Source organism: Gymnodraco acuticeps, unplaced genomic scaffold (genome assembly GCF_902827175.1).
Source record: "Gymnodraco acuticeps unplaced genomic scaffold, fGymAcu1.1, whole genome shotgun sequence".
NCBI classification, from domain to species: Eukaryota; Metazoa; Chordata; class Actinopteri; order Perciformes; family Bathydraconidae; genus Gymnodraco; species Gymnodraco acuticeps.
In genome coordinates, this window is record NW_022992351.1 from 4846191 (window position 1) to 4870846 (window position 24656).

A 24656-nucleotide genomic window follows, 5' to 3' on the forward strand; every position below is an offset into this window, starting at 1 on the left:
GATATAAAAAGCCGACTTTTAACTATATTTAATTTAAATAATTAGTCTAAAGCATTAAACACTAGTGCACCAGAAAGAATAATATATATTTTTGATAAGTATAATCTCATCCTACCCAAAACCTTTTCTTTAGTGTTGCGCTCCCTTCATTTGAATAGAGGCAGTGGAAGCTCCACCCCAAGAGAGTTGAAAGGCTAGAAGACCACAAAGATGGAAAAGGCCAGCCCACTGAGGGAGGGAGAAAAAAACTGCTCCGGTTCCTCTGCCATAATTTCCTATCAGCCTATTCAGACAACATCACCAACAGCTTGGTCTGTGCATGTGTGTGTGTACGGGGCCAGAGCAGAGAGAGAGAGAGCGAGAGGCAGCGCGCGAGAGGCAGAGAGCGACACACAGAGAGAAAAGGGAAGGGGGAGGCTCCATATTCTTTCACCTACCCCCCGTCAAACCACAGGAAGGAGGGGCCAGACCCTAAGCTGCCAATCAAATCCGCTCGTGGCAGCCGGCATTATCTCAGCAACAAACTATTGACAGATTACATGTCAAGGAGTTTAGTGCATGATTGAAGGAAGCCTTTTTTTATCAAGTTACTTTTCCGCTTTATTTCCCCCTCCACCATCCAACATTCGAATGACTTTCTTACAGAGTTGAGTAATATTATGAAAGTTACATGTCTGAGAGGATTTAACTTCGACTTCCCTGAATATGGTGAGTACGCTTCTTCTTTTTCTACCTTTTGCCAGATATGTTTTATTAGCTGACAGTTTAAGGTGTGCCTTTATCTCTGACTAAATACACGGAGAGGGGAAGTTGTTCATGATTAAACTATGTGCCAGCGCATACGTATACCCAACAGTTGCAACACCTTATTTATAGCCCTTTGACAGTGCCCAAAGGTGACTGCAATATCAAATATGATTGCCCATTTCCCAAGCACACAACTCAGCACGCTTCATTTCATGCAGTACACATGTGAGGAAAGTTCACAAAGCCAGTTTCATTTTCTCTCGTCAGAGTCTATTTCTCTCCTAGGACATGAGACCAGCTCAACTCTCTCTCTGTCAGGCTTTCCTTCTTTCCTCCGTGTTTTGCTGCTTGTTTAGTCGCCTCAGTTAATTACATGTTTTTGAATAAGCCGGTATTGGAACAGTCGAAATACAGGTATTGGCTTTACCCACAGAGGCACTGCCATTAGGGTACACTGAATGGCCTAAGGGTTTGTTGCCAAGGGGACAAAGCAAACAAACTGTTGTGTTGATTATGTTGTCACACATGTAGAGGAAACAGGAGCAGGGCTTACACCTTTTCAGGTAATTCTAATCGGTGTGTTTCACATCAAAATATAAAGGTGTGACAAGTTAAATGCATCACATGTTAGTTACAATTATAATAAACACTATATTTATTTAAAATATTGAATTAGATTGTTTAAATGCAAATGCCCTGCGGGGCAGATAATTTAGAATTTCATTCGACCTGTACTGTATCTGTCAGGTTGACAACAGTCATTGTGTGCGTACTTTTAGGAGGATAAACTTGTCCTGTTGTAACAGGATTAGACCTTATACTCACAAGCGTTACTCTCCTCGTAGCTTTATTTGTAAGAAGGGTTTTGTGTGAGTTTAAAAAAAAGTCATATCACACGTTGACATATAGTTCTTTCTCTCTTGTGTGTACTTAATGTATGTGTGTGCTCTCTATTTTAATGCACTGAGTAGTGTCTTCCCTTTATAAATGTGAGCGTGTGTGTGATTGTATTAATAGCCCCTTTCTATTTTATTATTTGCACCACAGATAATAACTTAACTCTAACTTTATAACAAATAGATTGGTTACCTTTGACTCTAAAAAATGGTATCTGCCCTATTTTTTTAAACACTGTTTAAATATTTCGAAAAGATTGTGGGGATATTTTGAACTGATATTAAAATTATATCAGTTTTTTTAATTTTATACAGAATGCTCCAAAGATGTATTCTCAAAATTATCGTTTCCTTTTTCTTTGGTCTTTTCACATAACCAACAAATCTGTAACTCTTACTTCATTCAACCACATTTTGCTCCAGGCTGTGCTTTTTAATACATTTATTTACCGGCTATATACTCTCAGTATTTTATTTGAATCCTCCTTAATACTATTTCTTTTTTATTGCTGCCTTTTCTTGCCGTTTAACACTCGACACCACATAAGCTTTTCTGCTCTTTAACTTGTATGTGGTAGTATCATTTAACATATAAATTCCAATTTAAGAAAATGTGTCGATTATTAAATAAAACATTGAGAGAGTGTATAGTAGACCACAGGATGTCCCTGACAGACCTGAAGGCTCGGTGATTATGTCAGGTTATTTAAGGTGTCCTGTATTATAGTTTAAAATAACAACAAACAAGTCCAACTGTTATCGTGACACACCCTAATTTCAAACTTTTCGTCAGCTCGGAAAATGTTTTTCTACCCTCTTATGAGTCATAATGTTGATTGCCTTCTCCCTCACTGAGTTGTCTCATTAACCCTTTGTGGCCCTCTCCATCTTTTACGGCCTTCCACAAAACCAGGATGAAATGAGGGAGAAAAACAAGCCCAGTTCTGAAGGCCCTCAATAACCTTTTATCACAATTTAGCAATAACCTGAATCAATTTGATGTCTTAAGCAATAAAATATGCTGTTGCACTCCGATTTCTGCTGCTCCTTGGATGACAGTAAATTTACATTTTTTAATTAAACTAGCCGGAATTTTTATTAGGGGGCTGGGCTATGCTAATGGGAATGTTGTGTACAGCAGATTAACAGAGTTTTGAAATAAATTTAACAGGGAGACATTTGGAGGGAAAAAATGCGAGTCATTGTCTTTAACCTCTTTCGTGCCGATTTCTCCTGGGGGATCCTTGTATTCTAAGGAGCCATGTCAGGGAAGAGTGCTTCTCAGCAACGAGGTGATTAGTATCGCCTTGTCAACCGAGGAAAAACACTCATATTCTCAAGATTTATTTTTTAAATACCTTGTCTAAATTACATCAAAATATATGATTTTTGCTTTCACTTAGATATGAAATTAAATACGCTCCTTTAATTTACCTCCCTCTGTGGGTAAGTTAAGTATTACAAATAAATGCCTGAATTCATGTTTTATTTAGATATGATTTTGGTTTTTGAAATGTGGAAAATAGACATTTCATGCAACATTTCAATGTATATTTACACTGGATCGTATTTATTTTATTTTTCCGCTCTAAATTAATTCATTTTCTAGCTTTCAATTGAGATTTCTGATTTTAGTCACACATCGCACAAGAACTATTAAATAAGTGTCAAATACAGTAGTTAATGGCAGCGTATATGTTTGTGTAGTTTTATGGTCCGCTCTCAGTATTTGATTGATGTTACGCGAGGCTGTGTGTGTGTAATGCCTGGCTTTAGCTGAGTGGCAGGGGGAGAGAAGGGGGAACATAGACAGCAGACAAGGGGAGGTGTGTGTGTGTTTGCGTTTGTGCGTGTGTGTGTGTGTGTATGTGTTTGCGTTTGTGCGTGTGGGTGTGTTTGTGCGTTTATGTGTGTGTGGGTGTATGTGTTTGCGTGTGTGAGTGTGTTTGTGCGTGTATGTATATGTGTGTGTTTGGGGGTAGACAGAAAGAGAGAGACAGCTGAGTCCTGATTGAGCATGTGCCCAGTCATCAGACACAAGCCACCCAACACCATAATTACCTTAACCCCCATCTTTTAATACCCAAATCAGACCAACTGGCTGTTTTTTTTCGGCAGAAAGAGGAAACATTAGAGATCAAACAATCAAATAAACTCCAGATGCACGTGGGCTGCCATGCATCTTGCCGCAGTAGCCAGAGTGTTCAGGGCTACTTGATATGGGCCAGGAGCAAGGCAAGTGGCATCACCACCCCCTTTTCTTCAATCCTGTGCACTCATGCAGTGGCCAGCACCTAATTAAAACCTCAAAGCTCCCCGTCACCAATCTGGAGTAATGGCCTAATTAATACTCGGTGAAGAAATATTCCAGAATGATAAACAGGTTGCACCTTGGGTCTTCATTGCCTTTATTATCTAAAATGTAACTGGCCAAGTTTTTATTATCACAGATATTGCATGTTTGATAATGCATGTTTGTTCAACTAATCTACTAAAAATGGCAGAAAATGAAATATGAGGTATGATTTTTTTATTTATACTATCTTAAAAAATGATGGCAGTGAATTATAAATTGTCATTAATTAGAAAAAAAGTTGTATCTTCATTTATTTTCCCCCCTAAAAATATGATTTTCTTCCCCCATATTTCTGGCTCATTTGTGTCAGCGTAACCAGCTGAAAGGAAATTGGGCTTTTAATCTCACAGCTGAATATGCCGTATCATGTATTCTTGGGGCAAGAGCTAAATTCCAGTTACTTATATTTTTCTCCCATGATTGTCTAATCTTACATATGAAATTATAATTTCATGCAAAGTAAGGGAGAGGAATAATCTCTAGTCGCTGATATGCTGTATAAGAGGGGAAAAGGGGGAAATTAAGAGGTAATTAGCAGAGTGGGAGACTTTGGCACGTTTGTCTGAGAGCGTGGTCTCCACTGGCCATGAATGAATTTGCATGCTTCGCTTATCGAAGCACACTTATTAGGCCAGCTGAAAGAGAGATTAAGCCGGCACAAAATGTGGTGACTAATCCTTTTAAATGTGGCAGGGGGTCTTTAAGGTGTGAACCGGTCCGTCCGTAGGTTAGTGGGTATGGAATGTGACAGACCACAACTTTCATACAACTGAATGTGTATGAAAGGAAACAGCAGATGTGGGGTTAACTCTCTAAAGACAAGGACAGTTATTGACATGGGTAATAAATTGATAGTTTATCTCCTGACCCTCTTATCTCTGGTACAAATACAGCATGTGGGGTCAGGCTGGGTTGATATAATGACGGGAACATTGTGTGGTCCAACATCAATGCTGTACCTGTTTTTTATTAATCAATAATTGCTGGTGAATTTAGTTAATCATACATTTAAAGCAAAAGCTATACAAATTAGAAAAGTAGGTGTTGAAGCAAATCAGTCTTACCCGCTGTTTTTATTATAGCTTTAACACATCTCTTAGTTTCACTTCTCTGTCACCTTTTCTATGAGAGTAATTTGGTGCTGTCTGTGGCTTTATTTTTGATAAGAGTAAAAATCAGCACAAACAAACACGGAACCTTTTTCTCTCTGTCACCTTCACTGTGAGCGAGAAAATGTTTGCTCTGCCGAGTTACAGAGCCAATACCCCTGTCTTCGTCCGTAATTGACTGCAAACAGGAACGTAGTGACGTTTAAACACTGCCCTCCTCTCTCTTCTGTGTCTCACACACACATCTCTCACGCAGTCCCTAACCCGGCACCCCTCAGCTTCAGGTCCGCTTTCTGCCGTGTTTTTTCATGTGACATTCTATTCACTTGGGTCAGTAGCCGGCAGCACCAGCAATAATTACTGTCTGTACATGATAAATCTGAAGCCCAGCTGTTCATTTCTGTCACTGCCGACAGAGACAGAAAGATAGTGAAGAGAAGGAGAGAGAAAGGGGGAGCTCAGTTTGTTGGATTTCCTTTTTTTTCTCCCTCCTTTTTTTACTTGGTAACTTGATAGGATTACATGGTTCTAGAGTCCACACCTGTTTAAAGGCTGTTAGCAGAACAGTTGGCAGTCCCATAACCACAGCTTAGCCTTTTTCTTCTCTTGCTGCTGTCCATTCCGTATCCCCTTCAGAGGATTTTACCCCGCATGTATGACGAGAGTTTGTTCCGCTGGGGCTCCTGCCTCAGTCAGGGGTGAGGGGGGGAGAGCACTCCTTGTGACACGTGAGCGGTGTGTGTTTGATGTTGGGGAGCGTACCCTACGCCCTCTATATATATGTGTGTGTGTGTGGTGAGTGTGTGTGTGTGTGCTGTGTGTGTGTGTGTTGTGTGTGTGTTTGTGGTGTGTGTGTGTGTGTGTGTGTGTGTGTGTGTGTGTGTGTGTGTGTGTGTGTGTGTGTGTGTGTGTGGTGTGTGTGTGTGTGTGTGTGGTGTGTGTGTGTGTGTGTGTGTGTGTGTGTGTGTGTGTGTGTGTGTGTGTGTGTGTGTGTGTGTGTGTGTGTGTGGGTGTGTGTGTGTGTGTGTGTGTTGTGGTGTGTGTGTGTTGTGTGTGTGGGTGTGTGTGGTGTGTGTGTGTGTGTGTGTGTGTGGTGTGTGTGTGTGTGTGTGTGTGTGTGGTGTGTGTGTGGGTGTGTGTGTGTGTGTGTGTGTGTGTGTGATCTCTTTCCCCCTCCCTCTCCTGAGACACGTCTGCCATCAGTTGTGCTTCCCTCTCCGACCTCAGTCACACAGAAGCCATCCCCCGGCACATCGTATGTACAAGTAGCTCCACAGCAGACAATAAAATAATTCAATTCGGTTTGTTTTGTTTTCTGAAAAGGGTGGGGGACAGGTGTTGGCAGAGTCTTGAAATGTCCAAATACAGGTTAAACCAGACGATTTCAATGATTAAGGGTTAGGTTGAGAACATTTGTACATATCGTAGGAGTGCCAAAGCCTTGTTGTCAATTAGAAATACTTTTGGAAGGAGTGGAGAAATGAGTAATGCACAAAATGTGTAGCTTGTTTTCTCTTGTTCGGCTGTTAATAAAGTGGGAAACGGTCCTAAATATTGTGTGAGCACAGGGAAATATTGTGTAGGAGACAGTTGGTGGGGAAATCGGTGACAGTCATCAGACCCAGAACATCGCATTACAGTATGTTGTTTTGTGCCTTGGTGCAACGTGTCTCACTGCCTTATTTGGCATTCAGCAGCAACACAGCTCTTTGGCTTCGTCACTTTCTATGGGCCCTCAGCACCTGTTCCCCCTATTGTGCCGGAATTTTCTATATTTGGCAAGAAGTTGGACTCTCAAATGGTGTGTAGGTCAAGGTTTCTAAAAGTTAGAGATGAACTCAGTGTTCTTCCAACTGCATTTTTCTTTTTCTTTTTTTTCTGCAGTTGCTCATTTGTTCAAAAGACAATATTAGAAAAGATGATTCAACTTGGGAGGACTACGAAACATTTCTCACCAGGGCACCTAAGTGTCATGTTGTCCTGAGCATGTTATTGACACGTTGCATTGCCAAGAGTGCAAATTATCTTCCTTGTAAAGCACAGGAGAAATAAAAAAAAGATCAAAGTTAATAGATATCTGAGGCTAACTTTTAATTGTTCTGATATGTAATCGCTAAATGACAATAAAAAAGGAGCAGGGCCACTTTAAAAGCGTTATCTCTTCTGCTCTGTGCCCAAAGTGTCATGTCCATAACAGCACCACCTGATCTACAGAGTAAAATAACCGCTAAGGCTTATTGTTTGGACAATATTGGAGGCCCCCCCTTCCCCCCCCACACCACCACCCCCCCTGCTTCTCTCCCCTCTCCCTTGATTCATTTCACCCACTGTCCTCGGCTGCTGGAAAATGGCGTTAATTTTTTTATTACCTGTTTGACTCTCCAGCCTTATTACTGTAGCCCCTTAATGTTCTCTGTAACCGTGGAAACCAGATGAATAAATGTCCGCCAAAGAAAATGAGATGATTAAACAGGTCACCCTTGCAAAACAAATTCGCTTGGTCGAGTGCAATTTGTGTACCAAGCGGCTGTCTTAACAGTTTGCTAACAAGGGGATTGTTTGCCAGACTAACTGACAGAGAGGGGAGGGGGAAATGAAGATAACTGGCGAAAAGGATATGATTGAAGAGATAATATTTTAGATCACCGTGCTATTTGTCTCGTCTTTCTATTCCTCATGACAACATGGTGTTTGTATAAGATTCAAAGGTCTACCTTTCGTTATATTCCTACATTAAGACAGATACTCTCCTTTTCCAATGCACTGTACATTTTCTTGCATTTACAAGCAACGTTCACGTTTTATTGTCATTGTCAGGGGCATTTTATCCGTCATAATCAGCAAGTGCAGTAGCAAATAGAATTTTCCTCATTTATGTTGCAACCAATCATTACTGCTAATTGTCATTGAGGCCATCTGTATAGGGTGGCTCGTCCTCTATTGGTGTTGGAACAGTACTGGTCATGGATTTACAAGTCCAATAATAATACTTAACACCTCCATAGTCCGTGCGAAACAGTTCATATTCACAACTGCAGTGATGAAGGGGTTTTTTTCCCCCTCTCAAATCAAACGGTAGCATGAACAGGATCCTGGTTTCAAAGTGTCACTAAGCTGCTTTCCCATGATGCCCCCGCCCTTGCCTTCAGTGAGGGTAATATTCTCATACAGTAACCAAAGACTTGTTTTAAGCAAAGCCCTCTGACAACCATATGAAACGTCTGGTGTTTTCATCTGAGAAAATAAGAGACTTGGTCGGGCATATTTAGCCATGTAACGATAGGGCTAACATGCAGACTTGGATTAGAATCAGGCCTGCGTTGCCATTCTAACCACAAATCATAAATGTCGGAGACACGGCGGTGGTGTTGTTTATGGAAGGATGCCACGCTGCGCCACTCAAGGGTGTTGCCTGTTTGCATTGATGCACCACCACCACTTACCGCCTCTTGCTTTAAAACAACTTCCGCGTCCCACTCAGCCCAGCCATTTTGTCACGCTACAAAAGCAGATCCCAAATGCTCACCACAGTTTTAGCCTCAACTTTAGGAGAAGGGGGGTGGCTGCTCAAAGGAGCCGTTGCTTCTTTAAGTCATTTGTGGGACAGAAGATGGCGAGCCAGAGTTCTTCCACTGGTAGAGGTGGTATTTCATCCCAATACACTACAGCTCAAAACTGAAAAGCACTTATGCATTATTGATGTTTTAATTTGTGCAAATGCCCGAGTCTTTGTTAAGTGATTATAGTGCTAGGGAGATAACAGGGGAGGTACTTCTCTATGAAACAAGAGCTTGCTTGCTGGCCGCACTGGGAAGCCATTGGACTAAATCTAACAAGTCAACGCTCTGCACCGTGCGAGAGAGAGGGAGAGAGAGAGAGAGAGAGAGAGAGGTGGGGGGGTTTGGGATGGAGGGGTGAAGAGAGTTTACTCGAAAATATCAACGTGTCTAAGATAAGAAACATTTCCGCCGTTGATCTTTTGTCCTTATTTCAGCTACACCTCTCCCGTTTATGATGTTGGGTTTATAGGTCTTTCACCTCCCTTATCAACAATTATTTGATGTAAATACAATGGAACTGACCCGAGTGTAAATACTGCTGGTGGCACACTAGAAACTGACCTTGGGAGAAGAATGCAAAGTTATTATGCTTGCAAAACAAGCCAATAAAAGAATACACCGTTGAAAGGAGGGAGTTTGGGTAAATATAAAAGAGAAGAGAAGCAGTTTTCTTTTCCTGCAATGATTAACTCAGAACAAAGGTTATCAAGGATGACATTTTTAAACTGTAATTTATGTAATTGCCCGCTACAGCTACCTTGCCACATTACCAGTGACAAAAAAAAAGGTTGAAACTTTTGCTAGAAAAGAAACATGCATGTATGTGCAGAGTATGAGCTCAAATCATTTTTATAAGCTTAAATTGTTGTCACCAGTACGTAGAAAGCTGTTTCCTCTATTGCACCGTTTAGTATCTGTAATGGTTGTCCAAACTCGGCCTCATCTCTGCTTCTCCCACACCTGCAGCTGTTCACACAGCCTGCCGTCCTCCAGCACCCAACGCATGTATAACCTGTAAATTATGCTGCATTCATTTGGCCCAGACTGCATTAATACGGGCTCTATCAATGTCAACCCATGAGATAAGTGTTTCAGTTTTGGCTTCGGTTGTCCAGTATTAGTCATTCTCTTTTATTCTTGCTTTATTCTTTGGGAAAATCTGCTTGAGTATGGAACCATACTCCAGGAAAGCCTTCTGCTTTGAGGTCCCTGGTGGAGGTAAAGACGACACACACACACACACACACACACACACACACACACACACACACACACACACACACACACACACACACACACACACACACACACACACACACACACACACACACACACACACACACAGTAGGCTCTCAGGCTTCCCCAAGCATTTACTGCTTTATTAAGCTGTCTCATGAACCCACTAGCAGAACATGAGAATACAGGAAAAAAAGAAAAGCCCATATTACTTAGATGATTTGATGTCATTTGTGGACTACAACACACTAGGCTTTATTGTGTGCGCACAGAGAAAGAGCGGGAGCAGAGAAAAAAAGAAGTTGGCTTAGAAATTCAGAATTTCAATTAGCGTACGTAATCTGAACCTGCCGGCTTTGATAGAGGCTTTTTTTTCACTAAGAATACAGCAGCACTTGTAACACATTAATTAAGCAGACTTCTTTTTTTAAAGGATTGAGTAAAGTGTGCTTTATGCAGTCCTTTTCACTGAACAAAAGGCAGTTACCTCACATAGAGAACTGCTTCCCCCAAACCATTTGGATAAAAAGGGCAATTTAAATTGGAGAAAAGCAAAAAAGACAAGCCATTGAGAGTAATGTTCTAAAGGAGATGATATCATATGAGAGCACAGCCTTTTGCTGAAGAATAGAAATGTATCCCTGCCACAGTGAAACCTAAGCTTGGCGCAGGAAAACGAGACCCTATTTTAATGACTTTCTACCTGACAGATGACTTTAGACTGCCTTTTGGATCACATTGCTTTGACTTTGTCTCTTACATCATCAAACCATTGATTATTAATAGTTTATATGAATTGTTAATTGATGGGTAATATGAGTTATGATTGAAATATCTTCCTAAACGTAAAAAGATTACTGTTCATTCTGTTTGATAAAATAAAAAGTCTTAAAAGAATCTTGAACGGATGTTTTTTTTCCATGGTGATGCTTTGTGGTAAAGGTATATGCTGCATTGGGGAATCAGCCCTGCTGAAATATCTACTCTTCTCTGGGTAGCGTGGCTACATGATACTGCAAGGTGAAATGCATGCTCTAAACAAGCATTAAAGGGGATTACACTGCATTCACGCACTTTGGTTTTATTTTCCATGAATGCATCAAGATAAAAAACAATGTCATTTATTACCAATAGATCATTTACTAAGTTCAAAAGCAGATAATGGCAGGGGTATATAAAAAAACATGTTAAAGGTTAATTTATTCCAACTGTTATCACACAACATAAGGTTTAGTTTGTTCCTCTTCTTAGAATATATAATAGAAAACGAGTCCCTTGCCCTAACTTATTCAAGATGTATATGAAATATACAGAGACTATTGTAAATCCTTTTGCGGTGGGTGATGAGTACACATACAGATGATACATTAAAACTGCCATAACTCGCACACCCAGCAAAGCTAAAAATCAATTGGAATGGATAGTTAAGCTGGCCCCTAAAAATCAATGAGCAATTCATGTCCTTGATCACAGAGTGTCATTCCTCTCAATGTTCTGGGGCTGATGATGGCTGAGCATACACACATATACTCACATTCAGCACAAATATACTGGCACATTCACTAGGCTGATACAAGAAATGAATAGTACATTTAAATACTCTTTACAGGACAGAACACATCTTTAAGTACCATTTGTATTTGAAACAACTTTTCCCAATGCTTTAATCAAATGATAACCTTGTACTGTCCATTTATTTTACAGCTGAGTGGATATACAAGGTTTTCATTCAAATGTGTTGAGACAGTGTTAAATGTGGTCAGGGTATTTCATCAGGGCCAGCTGGGGAATGGAACAGTGTAGTCAGTCTATTGGAAATAGCAGGGTGTCAAATTTCAAAGCTCATGTTGTTGTTTTTAACCATGCAAAATGTTGCAATTCAACAACATTGTACACCGAGCCTGGAAAATAGAGATGACCTTATAGCCATTACATGGTGGGGGCACACACACGTTCACACACACACTCAGTGAGCTTCCATGTAGGAAGAGGAGAAAGGCGATAAGGTTTGCCAATGAAGAGGAGGACAATTCTGATTCAAAATAGCAATTTTGCCCTTATTAATGCCATTAGTGTAACAGTCACAATGGATCAAATCAAAGAATGACCGAAGCAACTCCTCTGTCTCTGCGCTATGACGGGAACACGTCCGGAGCAATTTGGGCATTTAGTGTTGATGAGTGAAGTGTCTAGTGCTGTAGTATCCTGCAAACTGCCCTTAATTATGCTTATAGTTCCTCTCTTTATCAACGTATTTCTTCTTCTCTGTTCTGCTCTTTGTGAACATTTTAATACCCATTTATTTCAGTACCCTTTTTCTGTATTGCCTATTGCCACCCTTCATTTGAGCCAGCTATCAGTCGAAGTGATCCTTTTGTTGGGAACTACTGTATTTTTAACCCAGATGTATACAATGCTCTTGGGCTATTCCCTGCTTTGAGGCCTTTCATGTCACTCACACTTTGTATCCCCCTGTTGCCAATTATAGCCACACTGACCAATTCAAAGAAAAGCTAAAACAGAAAGTATCACTATGCCACATAACATCTTAAACTTCTGCCCTTCATTTATGTTCTCTGAAACTTTTTCACCATCTTAGTTCTCCTTCTTTGTCCTCAGGGTCTGTGGTAAATTAGTTATGAGTTAGCAGCAGTTGCTTGGCCTTAACAGGTGGTCATCTTTTACGGTCTATTACTCTGGTAACATTTGAAAGGGTCATTCAGCCCACTAGCGAAATACCTCAGATTTTGGGAGAGGAAAAGGCCTTCGAAACAGTTGTCGCCTGTCAGGAGGAGCAGGGAGTCAGGAGGACCGTTGGAACACTTGCTCGTCCCCTCCTCGAGGTGAGAATTTTCCAGCAGCTGTCACTTGGCCTCTTTACCTCATGTTTTTTTTTTTGGACGGGTGGTTTTTTTCCCCCTTCATTTCCAATAAAGCAAAAATGAATGTTTGTGGCAACTGGAGGGGGAGGGCAAACTCCAGTGCTGTGCCCTGTCACTCACAATCTCGCCCGTGTGTGTCCTCCTCTAGAAGGGTAACATGTCTCATCAACCGCCAATCATGAAACGCACGTGAGACGAGCCTAACGGCGGAGTCTTCTTATTTGTGATTCAACTTCTTAAATGGCTCTGGTGGGTTTCTTTTGCCGTCTGCCGTCACAAAACTCTCTTTGTTTGGCCACGTATAGAAGCAAAATGGTGAGTTTAATTTGCCTCTGTTCTGCCTTTCCTCGACTGCACTCCCCTTCTCTCTCCTATTCCCTCTTCCTTTCCCTGTCTCCCTCACTCCCCCTTTCTCCCCCCCCTCAATCCATCTGCATCATGTCGATCTGTCAGACTGCCAGTGTCTGTTCCAATTAGATTCCACTTAATACACGTAACCTCGATTAACACGCAATCAAGCCCAGATAAATCACGTCCTTTAAGTCCCCCCCTCTGCCTCTCCTGTGTTGCTTTGCATCACTCAGTTTTTCCCAACAAGCTTTCTTCGCCGCAGTCGTTGGTCACAATGTATGAAATCACACATTGAATGCGCAAGCAGGTAAACTTAGCGTCCTTAGCGGTGACATTTTAATTCGGACACAGGTGCTTTTTCACCTCTAACCAAATGCTCTGCCTTAGTTAGTCTCACTTCTGTTCCCAGTAATGTGAAGTTCCTCTCGTGTTACCAGCAGACTCTTGTTGGTGCCCTTTTCACCCCTAAAGACGAAGGTGTCTTAATTACATCTTTGGTTAAAAAGCTACAAAAGACACCCAGGGCTTTCTCTACATTGCGGGAGGCTGTGTAGTCTATTGTCTCTGTGACCTTTTTAGCTAGCGGACAATTGGTTTGACTAGATTACAAATTAAGACACAGCACCAGGCACTTAGAAAAGCAAGTCTGTTAGAGAGCAGTTCTATTACTACCAGCCTGTGAAAGCCACTGGGCCATACATTTTAAGCATCACATAAATGGCCAGAAGTCAGACATCACATGCACATTGTTCCGTATCTATAAAATATAAAAGTAACATTTGCTTTAATGATAGCTGCAATGCCATAGTTCCTCTTTGCCAGTGGCAGAAAGGGAAAACACACAAAGCCACTACAGTGCCGAGGACTCTGAGCCGATTATTATTCTTTTAACAAAGTTAATAATTTACACTGTTTATGCTAATGGAGGAAAAGAGGACTGTTGAATAACCAAACAGTGAAAACCACTAAAAATACAAACCAAATGAAAACAACCTGGGGCACTGAAAAAGCACACACAGCACTCTTGGGGTCTTCTTTTATTAATCGCAGCTAAAAGTGCTAACATTGACATGTTGAACAGATTAGCCTCTTTAATAACGGGGCGGGTCAACATGGCTACTTCTGTTGATCCATGATGATATCCTGTCGGGAGGCGTATATCCCGTGTGTTTCATATTCTGACCCCTGCCTCCATTGGGCTCGCCCCCACACTAAAGATGAACTAAATCTGGCCTGTGCATTCTCAAGATGAAGAATACAGTACCTTTCTTCATTAAGGCTCATCACACATGTTCTTAACTTGTATCCTCACATTCAATTTTTTTTGGCAAATGTCATTATTGCAGCGTCTGACTGCGTTGTTACCAATGTTGTAGCCGTGCTGTGTTCAAAAGTGGAAGCGGTGGCAGTCAGAGATCTGGCTTTGTTTCACACAGCGACAGCTTGTGTCATACATGCTCAGGCTGCCTCTGTACAGCATTAATGGTTTTAAATATCTCAATGCTAGTTGGAGCTGACAAGGCCTGCCGGTGTGCAGTGTGTAAATAGGGCTTGGATTTAAAATAAATTAAGCTATGAGAAAGGCTCACGTTGATCCATTTCTTATCTCCTCTGCTGCCTTGTCAGCCCAAAGCCCTTTCAAATTGTGCAGACAAGTTAAAGGACAAGCAGTACTCATTCACTGTTTCTACCATGTAAGAATAGCTTGTTATTAGTATTAAATAATGAACTATTTATATGTAACTGTAGTAGATACTATAGTTGTTCCACTTCTTTGAAACTGTTGATCTCTGTGAAACCAATTAAAAAGTTGTGCGTGTTTTATTTAATTAATATTGGCTGCAAACAAAATGAGTATTGAATAGACACCCGATAGACCTCTGCCCTGTCTTTTTCCATTTATAAACTCTTTCCACAGCCACAACAATGTTGCACTGTCTCTTTAAAAGGGGTGACAGTTTTGACTATAAGTTGAGCTAATTTTCTTTTTCACTTTCCCAGAGAAAAAAAAAGGGAATAACGCTGATGAGTTTTAACAGCTTCAGCCAGGCGATGGGCAAATATAATAAGTGTTTTCGTAGACGTCACCAATGATTATCTCATCTGGGCATTTTGGGTGAATGTAGTGGATTTAGAGGCTCGTCTCCCATTGTGCTGACATCACCCTTTAACAAACCAAATTAAATCATGGCTAAAATAATTTGAAACTCTCCCAGAGTCTGTCTGAAATGACTAAACAATGAAAGTCTGGGAAAAATTTAAAGGGAGCGCTGTGTGCGTTTGGGTGTGCGTGTGTATGTGTGGATTTTAGTGTGTTTAGTCACGGGGGATGGGAGGGGGTGTACTGTGGAAATGGGGGCAAATGTATCCTCACACTGCATAATGGGATAAGGGAAGCCAATTTTGAACACATTCCTTAGAGAGTTTAAAGGACAGCATTGTATCACAGTACTTTGCACTCTGACACAAGAGAAATACGTTTTTGTTTTTTTTCCTATAATTTGTAATTTTATTTAAACTTGTAAAAAAAATCACAGACCTCAGCATGGAAAGTTAACTTCTCTGTAAGGAAACTCGATGAAGGCATATAAAGGACTGCCGTATTCAGTCTTGATATAGCTCCACTTTTATAGATAGAAAGTCAGATTAAAGGGCAAGAGTGTCCAGTTTTCACAGCCAGGCAATGTTGCATGGAAATTGTGTTTTGATACTGATACCACTGTGACACACAACAGGCAAGAAAAGAAAATATGACACCTGTATATTTTATAAACACATATTGGTGACATGCCATCACAACGTAGAGACATGAAAGCCACGTTCTTACAATAAGGGCCATCATTAAAGTGTCCTTTAAAGTTATTTCCTTTTTAAAATAGTAGTCACACGCAGACTTAAATGCAACTTTGCATGAACAAGTTGGTGAGTTGTGGAAAATGTACAATTGTGAGTCTTTAATTTAATGTATTTATGTAATTTCACAGTGTTAGCTATAAGATAAGGTATATTATCGCAGCTGGAACAAACAGGGATTTATCAGCTGTCCCACCTAAGCACTCGCGTGATGCAGTCGGCCACCCATGACCTTGTGAAATGAACAAAAGAGTCAGAGAGAGAAAATGAGTGAGTAAGAGGAGTCAGTGAAGGAGTGTTGTGGAGGTGCATGGAGGTGGTAGGGCAGGGGGGGGGGTTGCTAAAGGCCTCAAGTCAGCCAACGTTGCCTGATGTGACAGGATTAGCTAAGCCCCGGTGAGCAGGGCTGGTTGTGTGTGTGTGTGTGTGTGTGTGTGTGTGTGTGTGTGTGTGTGTGTGTGTGTGTGTGTGTGTGTGTGTGTGTGTGTGTGTGTGTGTGTGTGTGTGTGTGTGTGTGTGTGTGTGTGTGTGTGTGTGTGTGTGTGTGTGTGTGTGTGTGTGTGTGTGTGTGTGTGTGTGTGTGTGTGTGTGTGTGTGGTGTGTGTGTGTGTGTGTGTGTGTGTGTGTGTGTGTGTGTGTGTGTGTGTGTGTGTGTGTGTGTGTGTGTACGCACACACTCAGAACTGCTGCTTGCCACCAGCCGAGACAAGACATGGAAGATCAACAGTGTGTCAGCCCATCGCTGCCATCATCACCCTCTCCTTCCACCGATGAGAGAGGGCCAGACCATAGAAGATACAGCCAAGGGAGTCAAGATACAGTGGGGGAGACACAGTCGGGGACTAGTGGGCGGGCAGCTGGGGCTAAAGTGAACGTGAGTTGGAAAATGATCCTATTAAATTGAATTAAAGAGGCAGTCTTCATTTACCCCTAGAATGATGGATTTGGATAATTAACAGTGTTAATGGGGACTGGTTAAGGAGGGCAAGGGAAACCGGTGATTGCAGACACAGGATAAAGGGGCCAGGTCAGACCTGTGTTGTATTTGGCCCGGCGACCAAGGGATGGCCTTTTTTTCCCCTAGCCTTGCCCCCACACTTGGTCGCTTGTTTTATAATTTGAAATAATACAATAATAATTTTAAATGTTACCAGAATGTGGCGTATTGTTTTGAAATTCTACAAATCACCCTTAACTCTTTATTTTTAAAGTTTTTAGTTTTTTTCACTACTCCTTAAAAAAAAAAAGCCAGTGGCCGTAAGATGATCTGAACACAGCAGATCAAAGGCTTTTATGTTGTGCTTTGGGCCTGCTGAGTAGCATGCATGTGAATGGGGAAATAAAGCAATAGAAGGGTGTCACTGATGAGCGTGTAGGTTTACTATCGATATATTTTGCGGTAGTGTGCTGCAGCAGTGAGTGCATTATACCAGTTTAATGTCCTCATCTCGGGACCTAATTATGACACTGGTAGTGTGTGTGAAGTGTATGTGCACGCACATGTGGTGATGTGCTTATGTGCCTGGGTTTTCACTTTGGTCAGTGCACAAACCCTATCTGCATGTCCTTAATTCTTGATGATGTGTAGGCCTTAGGCAGTGTGTGTGATGGAGAGGCTGCCTGTGTGCCAAGTTGAAGTGATCAGACGGCAGGGCCTGGGCCCTCACCCCTCTGAAAAATCCTGTTACGTTGCTCACAGCAGCCAATCGGCAGTAGTGTGTCGCTAGGCTCTACAGTCTAGTCAGGACTACTGACACCCATCCACAAAGGAGCCAGATTTATAGGCCACTGTGTGTCACCCGGTAATCTGCAGCGTGTCTATTACTTCAGAAATAATAGCTAATCCTGAGGAAGAACTAGTTAGCTTAATTTACATGATCTCAGTCCCTGCCTAACTAAATCTGTTTATCCTCTATGTGCAGCGGCTATTATGTGCTGCATTGTTTAAGGTCGAGCAATTTTCTTTTTACACAGACGTGTGGACGTAATCTATTTTGACAGTTGCAGACGCACACTCAACTCTCCATTACCTTGGGTGATGTGCACCACAGTTTACCTGAACCCTGATTAGACAGAGAATGTCTTAAGCAAAAGGATCAAATAATTTTATGCTACTTTTCTCTTTACAAAAATTAACACCACAGTCGTGTGTGTGTGTGTGTGTGTGTGTGTGTGTGTGAGCGAGAGAGTGATAGAGTGTGTGAAAAAAACAATCTCATCAAGCAGGAGGCCGTTTGCTTAGCAAGAGCTGACAGTCTTTGTGTATGTAAATGAAGAATTTAGACTAATGGAGTTGAACCATTTCTAATTTTGTGATGGCAAGAGGATTTTGATTGAAAGTAATTAAGCAAGCTAGCTGTAAAATTAATTAAAGCAAAAGGAGGGGGGGGGGGACTTTTATTGGATTGGATAGCGATATAGCTGCTGTCAGGCAGGGGGACAAATGGGGGTGACCTGGATTCTCTGCCCTCCCTCCTCCCACTCGGGACTTTTATGTCACTTTAATCTCCTTAGAGCGGCTGGTGTGCATTTGTTCGAAATAATCAAGGAAATATGGTCAGGAATTGTCAGCTTTCAGATCTAATTTACCTGACAGCCTTGCAAGTGTGTGTGCACGCGCAAGTATGCATGTGACAGTGGCAGGTCCATTTTTTCCCCTTGCCCTCTCCTCAGCTTTGTGGAAAATGCTTTTGACAGTCTTGAAGCATCTTGGTTGTCGAAGGGCGGGGGAGATGAGGAACTTGGGTGGCTTTAAGACGGACATTTCAATGAGGCGTGTTTGGCCCGACTTAGCACCTCTGACACTGTTGTGTGCGTGTACACATACCAACATGCTTAATTGCCTCCGTAACATATTCAGACTCAGTTTGGCCGCTGTACCAGCACTTCTCTGCCTCTGTTGTCTGCAGGTAGCCTAAACGAGCAGAAGCAGATTACAGCCATGACAAAGCCTGTTACAGCTACTTAACCACTGACAAATAAGACTGGCCAATCCTGAACAAATAGAAGCTTATTGTCCCTTTTCAGTTTTGAAAATGAGAATAACAAAATGTGTTAAGTGAATGCTGATTTTGGAATAATTCTCCTTCGATGTTTCTAACTTTTATTTTAAGCTTATAATTGAATAACTGTGATATATCAGCCACCTGTGCATTTTGTGCTAAGCTAATTTCCAGTCATAAAGTAGCCGAGCTAATGTCCTGCGACATCTATATGGCTCTGAGCTGTATGGGGTCCATATTCAAGGTCCACGGGGTTTCCCACGATTCCACACTGGGTGAGATGCCACTTCCTCTTAAAGCTTCTTAGTGCTTTCTGGTGTTCGGGACATAGGGTCGCAGTGTGGCCCTCAGTACCCCCTGAAGAGACAGTTAATTAAGGCCTGAGCCCAGACAACGCTGGGGGGACTCTCACCCACCACACCATGGTCTGCCCCTGCCCCAACTCTCTCCCCCCCAACACCGCAGCCGCCGGGTTCTGTGGGAAAGCAGTGCGCCACCAACGGGGCCCCTAACGTGATTAGGAGTCCTCTGAAAATAGGGCCTCAGCTCCAAATCCTCTCACCCACCTTCATCTGCCCAAACGATCCCCCTCAATTCACCCCCAGCCCTATCCCCCTCCTACTCCCCCCCCTTTAAGTCGGCTCCACCCGAGCTCGGTTTTATCAATTAATGTAATAAAAGGTGGAACAAAGAGCTTTCTTTCCCCCGCTCTGTAATTAGAGGGGGAGATCTCCTGAGGACTGGCCTTCATTGGGCCCGAAAAACATGATTCTCTCCCCCCCCCTCTACCCCGCCGCCACCACTCAAGCGGAACATGGCTCCTCGATGTATACGGGTGATAATGTAAATGTAGTGTAGTTTGCCTGGCAAACCCGGCTCAACCTATTTTGCAGTAGCTTTATCTAAGTGTGAACAAATGAATGTAACATTTGCAAGAGTGATACATTATTAACTCTAATTGATTCTTTTATAACACTATACATTCACTGTCACCTTCTATTTGGCTCGCACGAGTACATGCGCTCTGAATCAGTCTTGTCGCTGTCCCTATTCTAACACGTAACGTGTCACCACCCGCTGTTAACAAATGTGATAAAACCACCTGAATCGAGAAAATCAGGTATGGCGTCTGCCTATGTGTGTTTTTGTCTGTTAGGTGAGATACAGTAGACTTTGGTGTGTGTGTGTGTGTGTGTGTGTGTGTGTGTGTGTGTGTGTGTGTGTGTGTGTGTGTGTGTGTGTGTGTGTGTGTGTGTGTGTGTGTGTGTGTGTGTGTGTGTGTGTGTGTGTGTGTGTGTGTGTGTGTGTGTGTGTGTGTGTGTGTGTGTGTGTGTGTGTGTGTGTGTGTGGTGTGTGTGTGTGTGTGTGTGTGTGTGTGTGTGTGTGTGTGTGTGTGTGTGTGTGTGTGTGTGTGTGTGTGTGTGTGTGTGACTGTCTACACATGTGTGAAAGTAAAAAAGAGAGACAGAGAGTGCCCGCTTTCACAGCCACTGGAGCTTTCGATAGGAATTAGTTTTACAACATATGCAAATGTTCCCCCTTGAAAAAAAAGGGTCTTTAAGTGACAGGTTGATATGTGATTAAACGACAATTAGAGAGCTGAAAATAAGTGTCGGCAGTAGGTCAAGCACTGGGCGGCTCAGCTAAAAGGTAGCAGACTATTGAGGAGAAAACATTCCCAGGCGGAGGCCAGGAACAGGACCCAAAACAAATTAGTGAGGTTAAGAGGGGACGTAGTCAGCTCTGTGTTCCAATAAACCCACAACAAAAAACAAGTTCAGTGTTTGCCTGGACGACAAAAGACAGACAACTCATGAGTAGAGTAGGATCCTGTGATACAATTCATGAATCCTCACACTGGCACTGATTGTAAAGACTCAAAGTGCTTTAGCGTCAAACTTGACTAGCATACTTTACCTTTAAGAGATTTCACAATTTGATGGTGACGCCCTGCTCGCCCTGATTTTAACCTTTAGTGCCCCCAGCACAGATTAAAAGCAGTTGTCTGCCCTTGTGTAGGCTGCACCCCTCTCCTCTGCTGCCCTTTAAGCTAAAAGTACAGAGACATGAAGGATTCTGTGTCTTTCTCTCTTGCTGTCTATCACTAACCCACACATATACACTCACACACATATGCACACAAACAGGCAGGGACATAAAAGGGCTCACGCTTATTCTGGCAACAGATGGCCCTGTCCCTATAATCCCCTTTGATGCTGCGGTGGGCAGTGGCTCCTGAACATCTCTGAAGCCAAAGCCCCAACAAAACTTGAGCTACTTTTCCTTTAACTGACCCCAATTGCCAAGGAGCTGTCAGCTGTCAGAGCTGGTTAAGAGCGTCTTTACTAGGGGAGACGGAAGGGCACTCTCTTTCTCTCTCTCGCTCTCTCTCTCTCTCTCCATTTTTTCAGCTTCCTGTTTGTTTTCTGTCAACGACGGTTCATTCCACCTCCACCCTCCACAACGCAGCTGTTAAAGCAGGTTGACCGTGTTGCTCTGACTCGTAGTATCGACGGCACTTATTTCTTCCCTGTTCCTTCCAGAAGGCGAAAGACTGAACCTCCCCAGCTCTAATATTGGAGCCACAGATGGCAGGAGGTGGGCTAAGAGGCTTAGATTTCATCAAAGCGCTCACCTTAATTATTGTCAATTGTACGGAAAGAGAGTCTTTTCACTGCTTGTGTAACCTATATACATTCACATTAGTTAAATAGAAGAGCATCGCTTATTTTCTACAAATAGGACTTTTTTCTCCCAGTGATTTACAAAAGATATCTTATCTTTTTCTTGGATCAAGGTCTCTACATAAGCTCTCTTCGGTTTAGCGCTGGCCATTTGACGCTGATGAAATAAATCTGCTATCTTTAAAGAAAGTGGTTCTGTCTCTGATAAGATAAAATCCCCCAAGATAGTAATGAGATCACTAATGGAGTTTTTAAAAATAATTGAACAAGTATCCTTAACCCCGCTTTCACATTAGTAAAGTAGTCGTTTAACCCTCAGCACAAATACTTAAGGCTGCTTTTGACAATCAAGCCCTTTTTTTCATCCTATTTTATTTGTATCCCTAGTCACTTGTCAAGGCACAGAGTTGTGTTAAACACTCCTGATTAAATTAAAGATCATTCAACCAAATGTTCGAGTGAACAAACACCACGAAGCACTTTGCCTTCTTATTAATTTTGCACTGTAAATAGAATCAAATGTGATTTCAAGCCTTAACCTTTATCTTAAATAATTTCCATGCTATAATGTACGGAGCACCATCTTCAGGACTTTCGGGTTTCATTTGAAAAGCACAACAAATTAATACAAATAGGGAAACACAAATTAGTGCTAGCTGGTTTTGTGCTTTTAAAGAAGCCTTCTGTCCTGTTCGATTATGTAATCATTTGAGAGCTTTGGGGGATAATCAGCCCTAAGATTTGCTCACATTTCATGTACGTAACTAATGGGATTGGGCTTTTTCCCCCTGTCCCTCTCTTGTGTTATGGAGCTGGCAGCTGAAGTTGAACGGATGCGCATGGTGCTGAGTCGTGCACAAGACTATTTCAAGACTGAAATGCGATTGTTTTAATACTTTAATCCACCTGTCCTTGGCATTCAGGATGTTGAGAAGTCGCCTAATTATTTCAGTGCCCTCTATCCTTCCTGGTTGAAAATACAGCAGAGGCAGCAGCACAGTTATGTTGATAAATACAGTCCATATTAAAGGAATTTCCTCTTGAATTGGTTCAAAAAGAATAATGTAGTCATTTAAATCAGGAAATAAAACAAAATGTCTATAAATAGCCAAAACATAAAACTCTTCCGTCTTACTTAAACAAATGTATAGCCTAATTGAAATTTTAAAAATGCATGCATGCAAAGAGGATCTGAAATAACCCAAATCACTTTAAAGAGCGAGCCATTAAACAACCTGAATTCCAGGAATTGTCCCAGGTTCCTACCACGATAGTATGCAAACACAAATATTTTCTTTTAATTAAAAAGGCCTCATCTCCCTGTATCCTCCCCCAAGCCTGATGCCAGTGCTCAACGACCCCCCCAAAGCACACACACACATTTACCGACACTCGCATACACACTCCTGTAATGCCTTATTTAAATCCAGCGCACTCACAGTCACATATATACATCAAAATTTGAGAAAAGTGATTACTTTAATTGTGTCCTGGGCTGTCTTGACTAGCTGCTAATCTGTCAGAGTCTGGTTGTCAATTGAGAACCAGGGACACCAGCAGTGACGGCTGCCCCGTTCACTGATAGCCCCCTGAGGGACAGTTAACCCTCAAACACCCCCACCTCCAACAGAAGAAAAAACACACACACCCTCTCGTGCGGTCTTACTCCCCACCTCGACCCTTCCCCCAGACTGGTCCAGCCTGCCAGAACCTGTGGTGGCACTAAAATATGAGTGTGTTGGTCTGGGACATGGGGGGATGTTTGTGTATATTTGTGTGGTTTAGCGGGGGGGGGGGGGGGGGGGGGGGGGGGTGGCGGCTTGATAGTAATGCATGTTGATGGTTTCTGAGATACTTCATTTCAGAAACAGGGGCCTCATTAACCGTGGTCTTCATCATGCTAGCAAGCAGCGGGCGCATTAGGGGTCCACAGGAAGTTAGAGTACAGCAGGAGAGTGCATTAGGAAAGCCTGGGGAGACACACTCCCTCTCTTCTCCTCAGTTCCACTTCCACCTCCAGAGCTTTTCTATATCTTAATGTACCTTTCAGAGGAATTCGGATAGAGGTCAATAATTATGCTCTTTAAATTATTCAGTCGAGGTCCTCTGTAATTGTGCTTTTTAGAACTCGGACATTGACAGCATAGTTTACTGCACCGCGCTCTGGGCACGGCCTGACCGGATGAATAGGAGTAATAGAAAAGTGTGTGAGCCTGTTTCACTCCTCTCACATCCAACAGAAGTATCTGAAAACGAAATATGTCAACAACTTTGCTGAGCAAATGTATCAGCACATCAAGTTTAGATCTTTTAAACAGGCGTCAGCGCTGAGTTGTGTCTGCTGGGCCTGTTGGTGTCAGAGACCAACAGACCACTGTGTGGGAATGTTTAGTTTGGGACGCAACCGTGTTATTTTTGTTACATCGAGGAGAGGAAAGCCCAAACTGCTAGGGTAGCAGAAAAATCACCAAACTTTCTCTACAAAGCCAGCCCTGGCAAACGTTTGACTGCACACGATAACATCGACCGTCAACACAACAAGTCCTCTTTCAGCTACAGATTATTAACACATCGCTAAGAGCGTCAGAGAGCAATTAACTGTTGTCACAGGGTCTTATATTTATATGTATCTATTTGGGAGAGGCAGTGACGAGCATGTCACACACCTGCCGTTTTGTCGTATGTGTAACTGCAGTTTGGTGTCAAAGAAAGAGCCTGTACAGTAGAGTTTTGTTGGCTCAAGAGGAAGACTGTAATTACTGTCTGACGATTCATCTAGTCACTGCATAAAATAGTGTTTATATCCAGTCGCCCGTGTTTGTGTCGTGGCTGAGGGAGGGGAGGGTCATGTTTTGCACAACTGAGACAGCTAGGGCAATCAGGAGAAGAATCGTGACTCGCAAACATCCAGCCTTTCTTTCTCTTTGTCTCTCTCTCTCTTTGTCTCTCTCTCTCTCTCTCTCTCTCTCTCTCTCTTCCT

The 24656-nt window shown here is 42.3% G+C and overlaps 1 protein-coding gene across 1 annotated transcript in view; it reads left to right on the forward strand.

Annotated features, from left to right (window-relative positions):
- The first annotated feature begins 296 nt into the window (after positions 1 to 296).
- The window catches only part of casz1 (castor zinc finger 1), a 65742-nt gene continuing 41382 nt past the window's right edge, over positions 297 to 24656 (forward strand). Inside the window, 2 exon segments of the mRNA XM_034209079.1 lie at positions 297 to 571; positions 574 to 708. Coding sequence (XP_034064970.1) covers positions 559 to 571; positions 574 to 708 — 148 coding nt within the window. The 5' untranslated portion in view covers positions 297 to 558.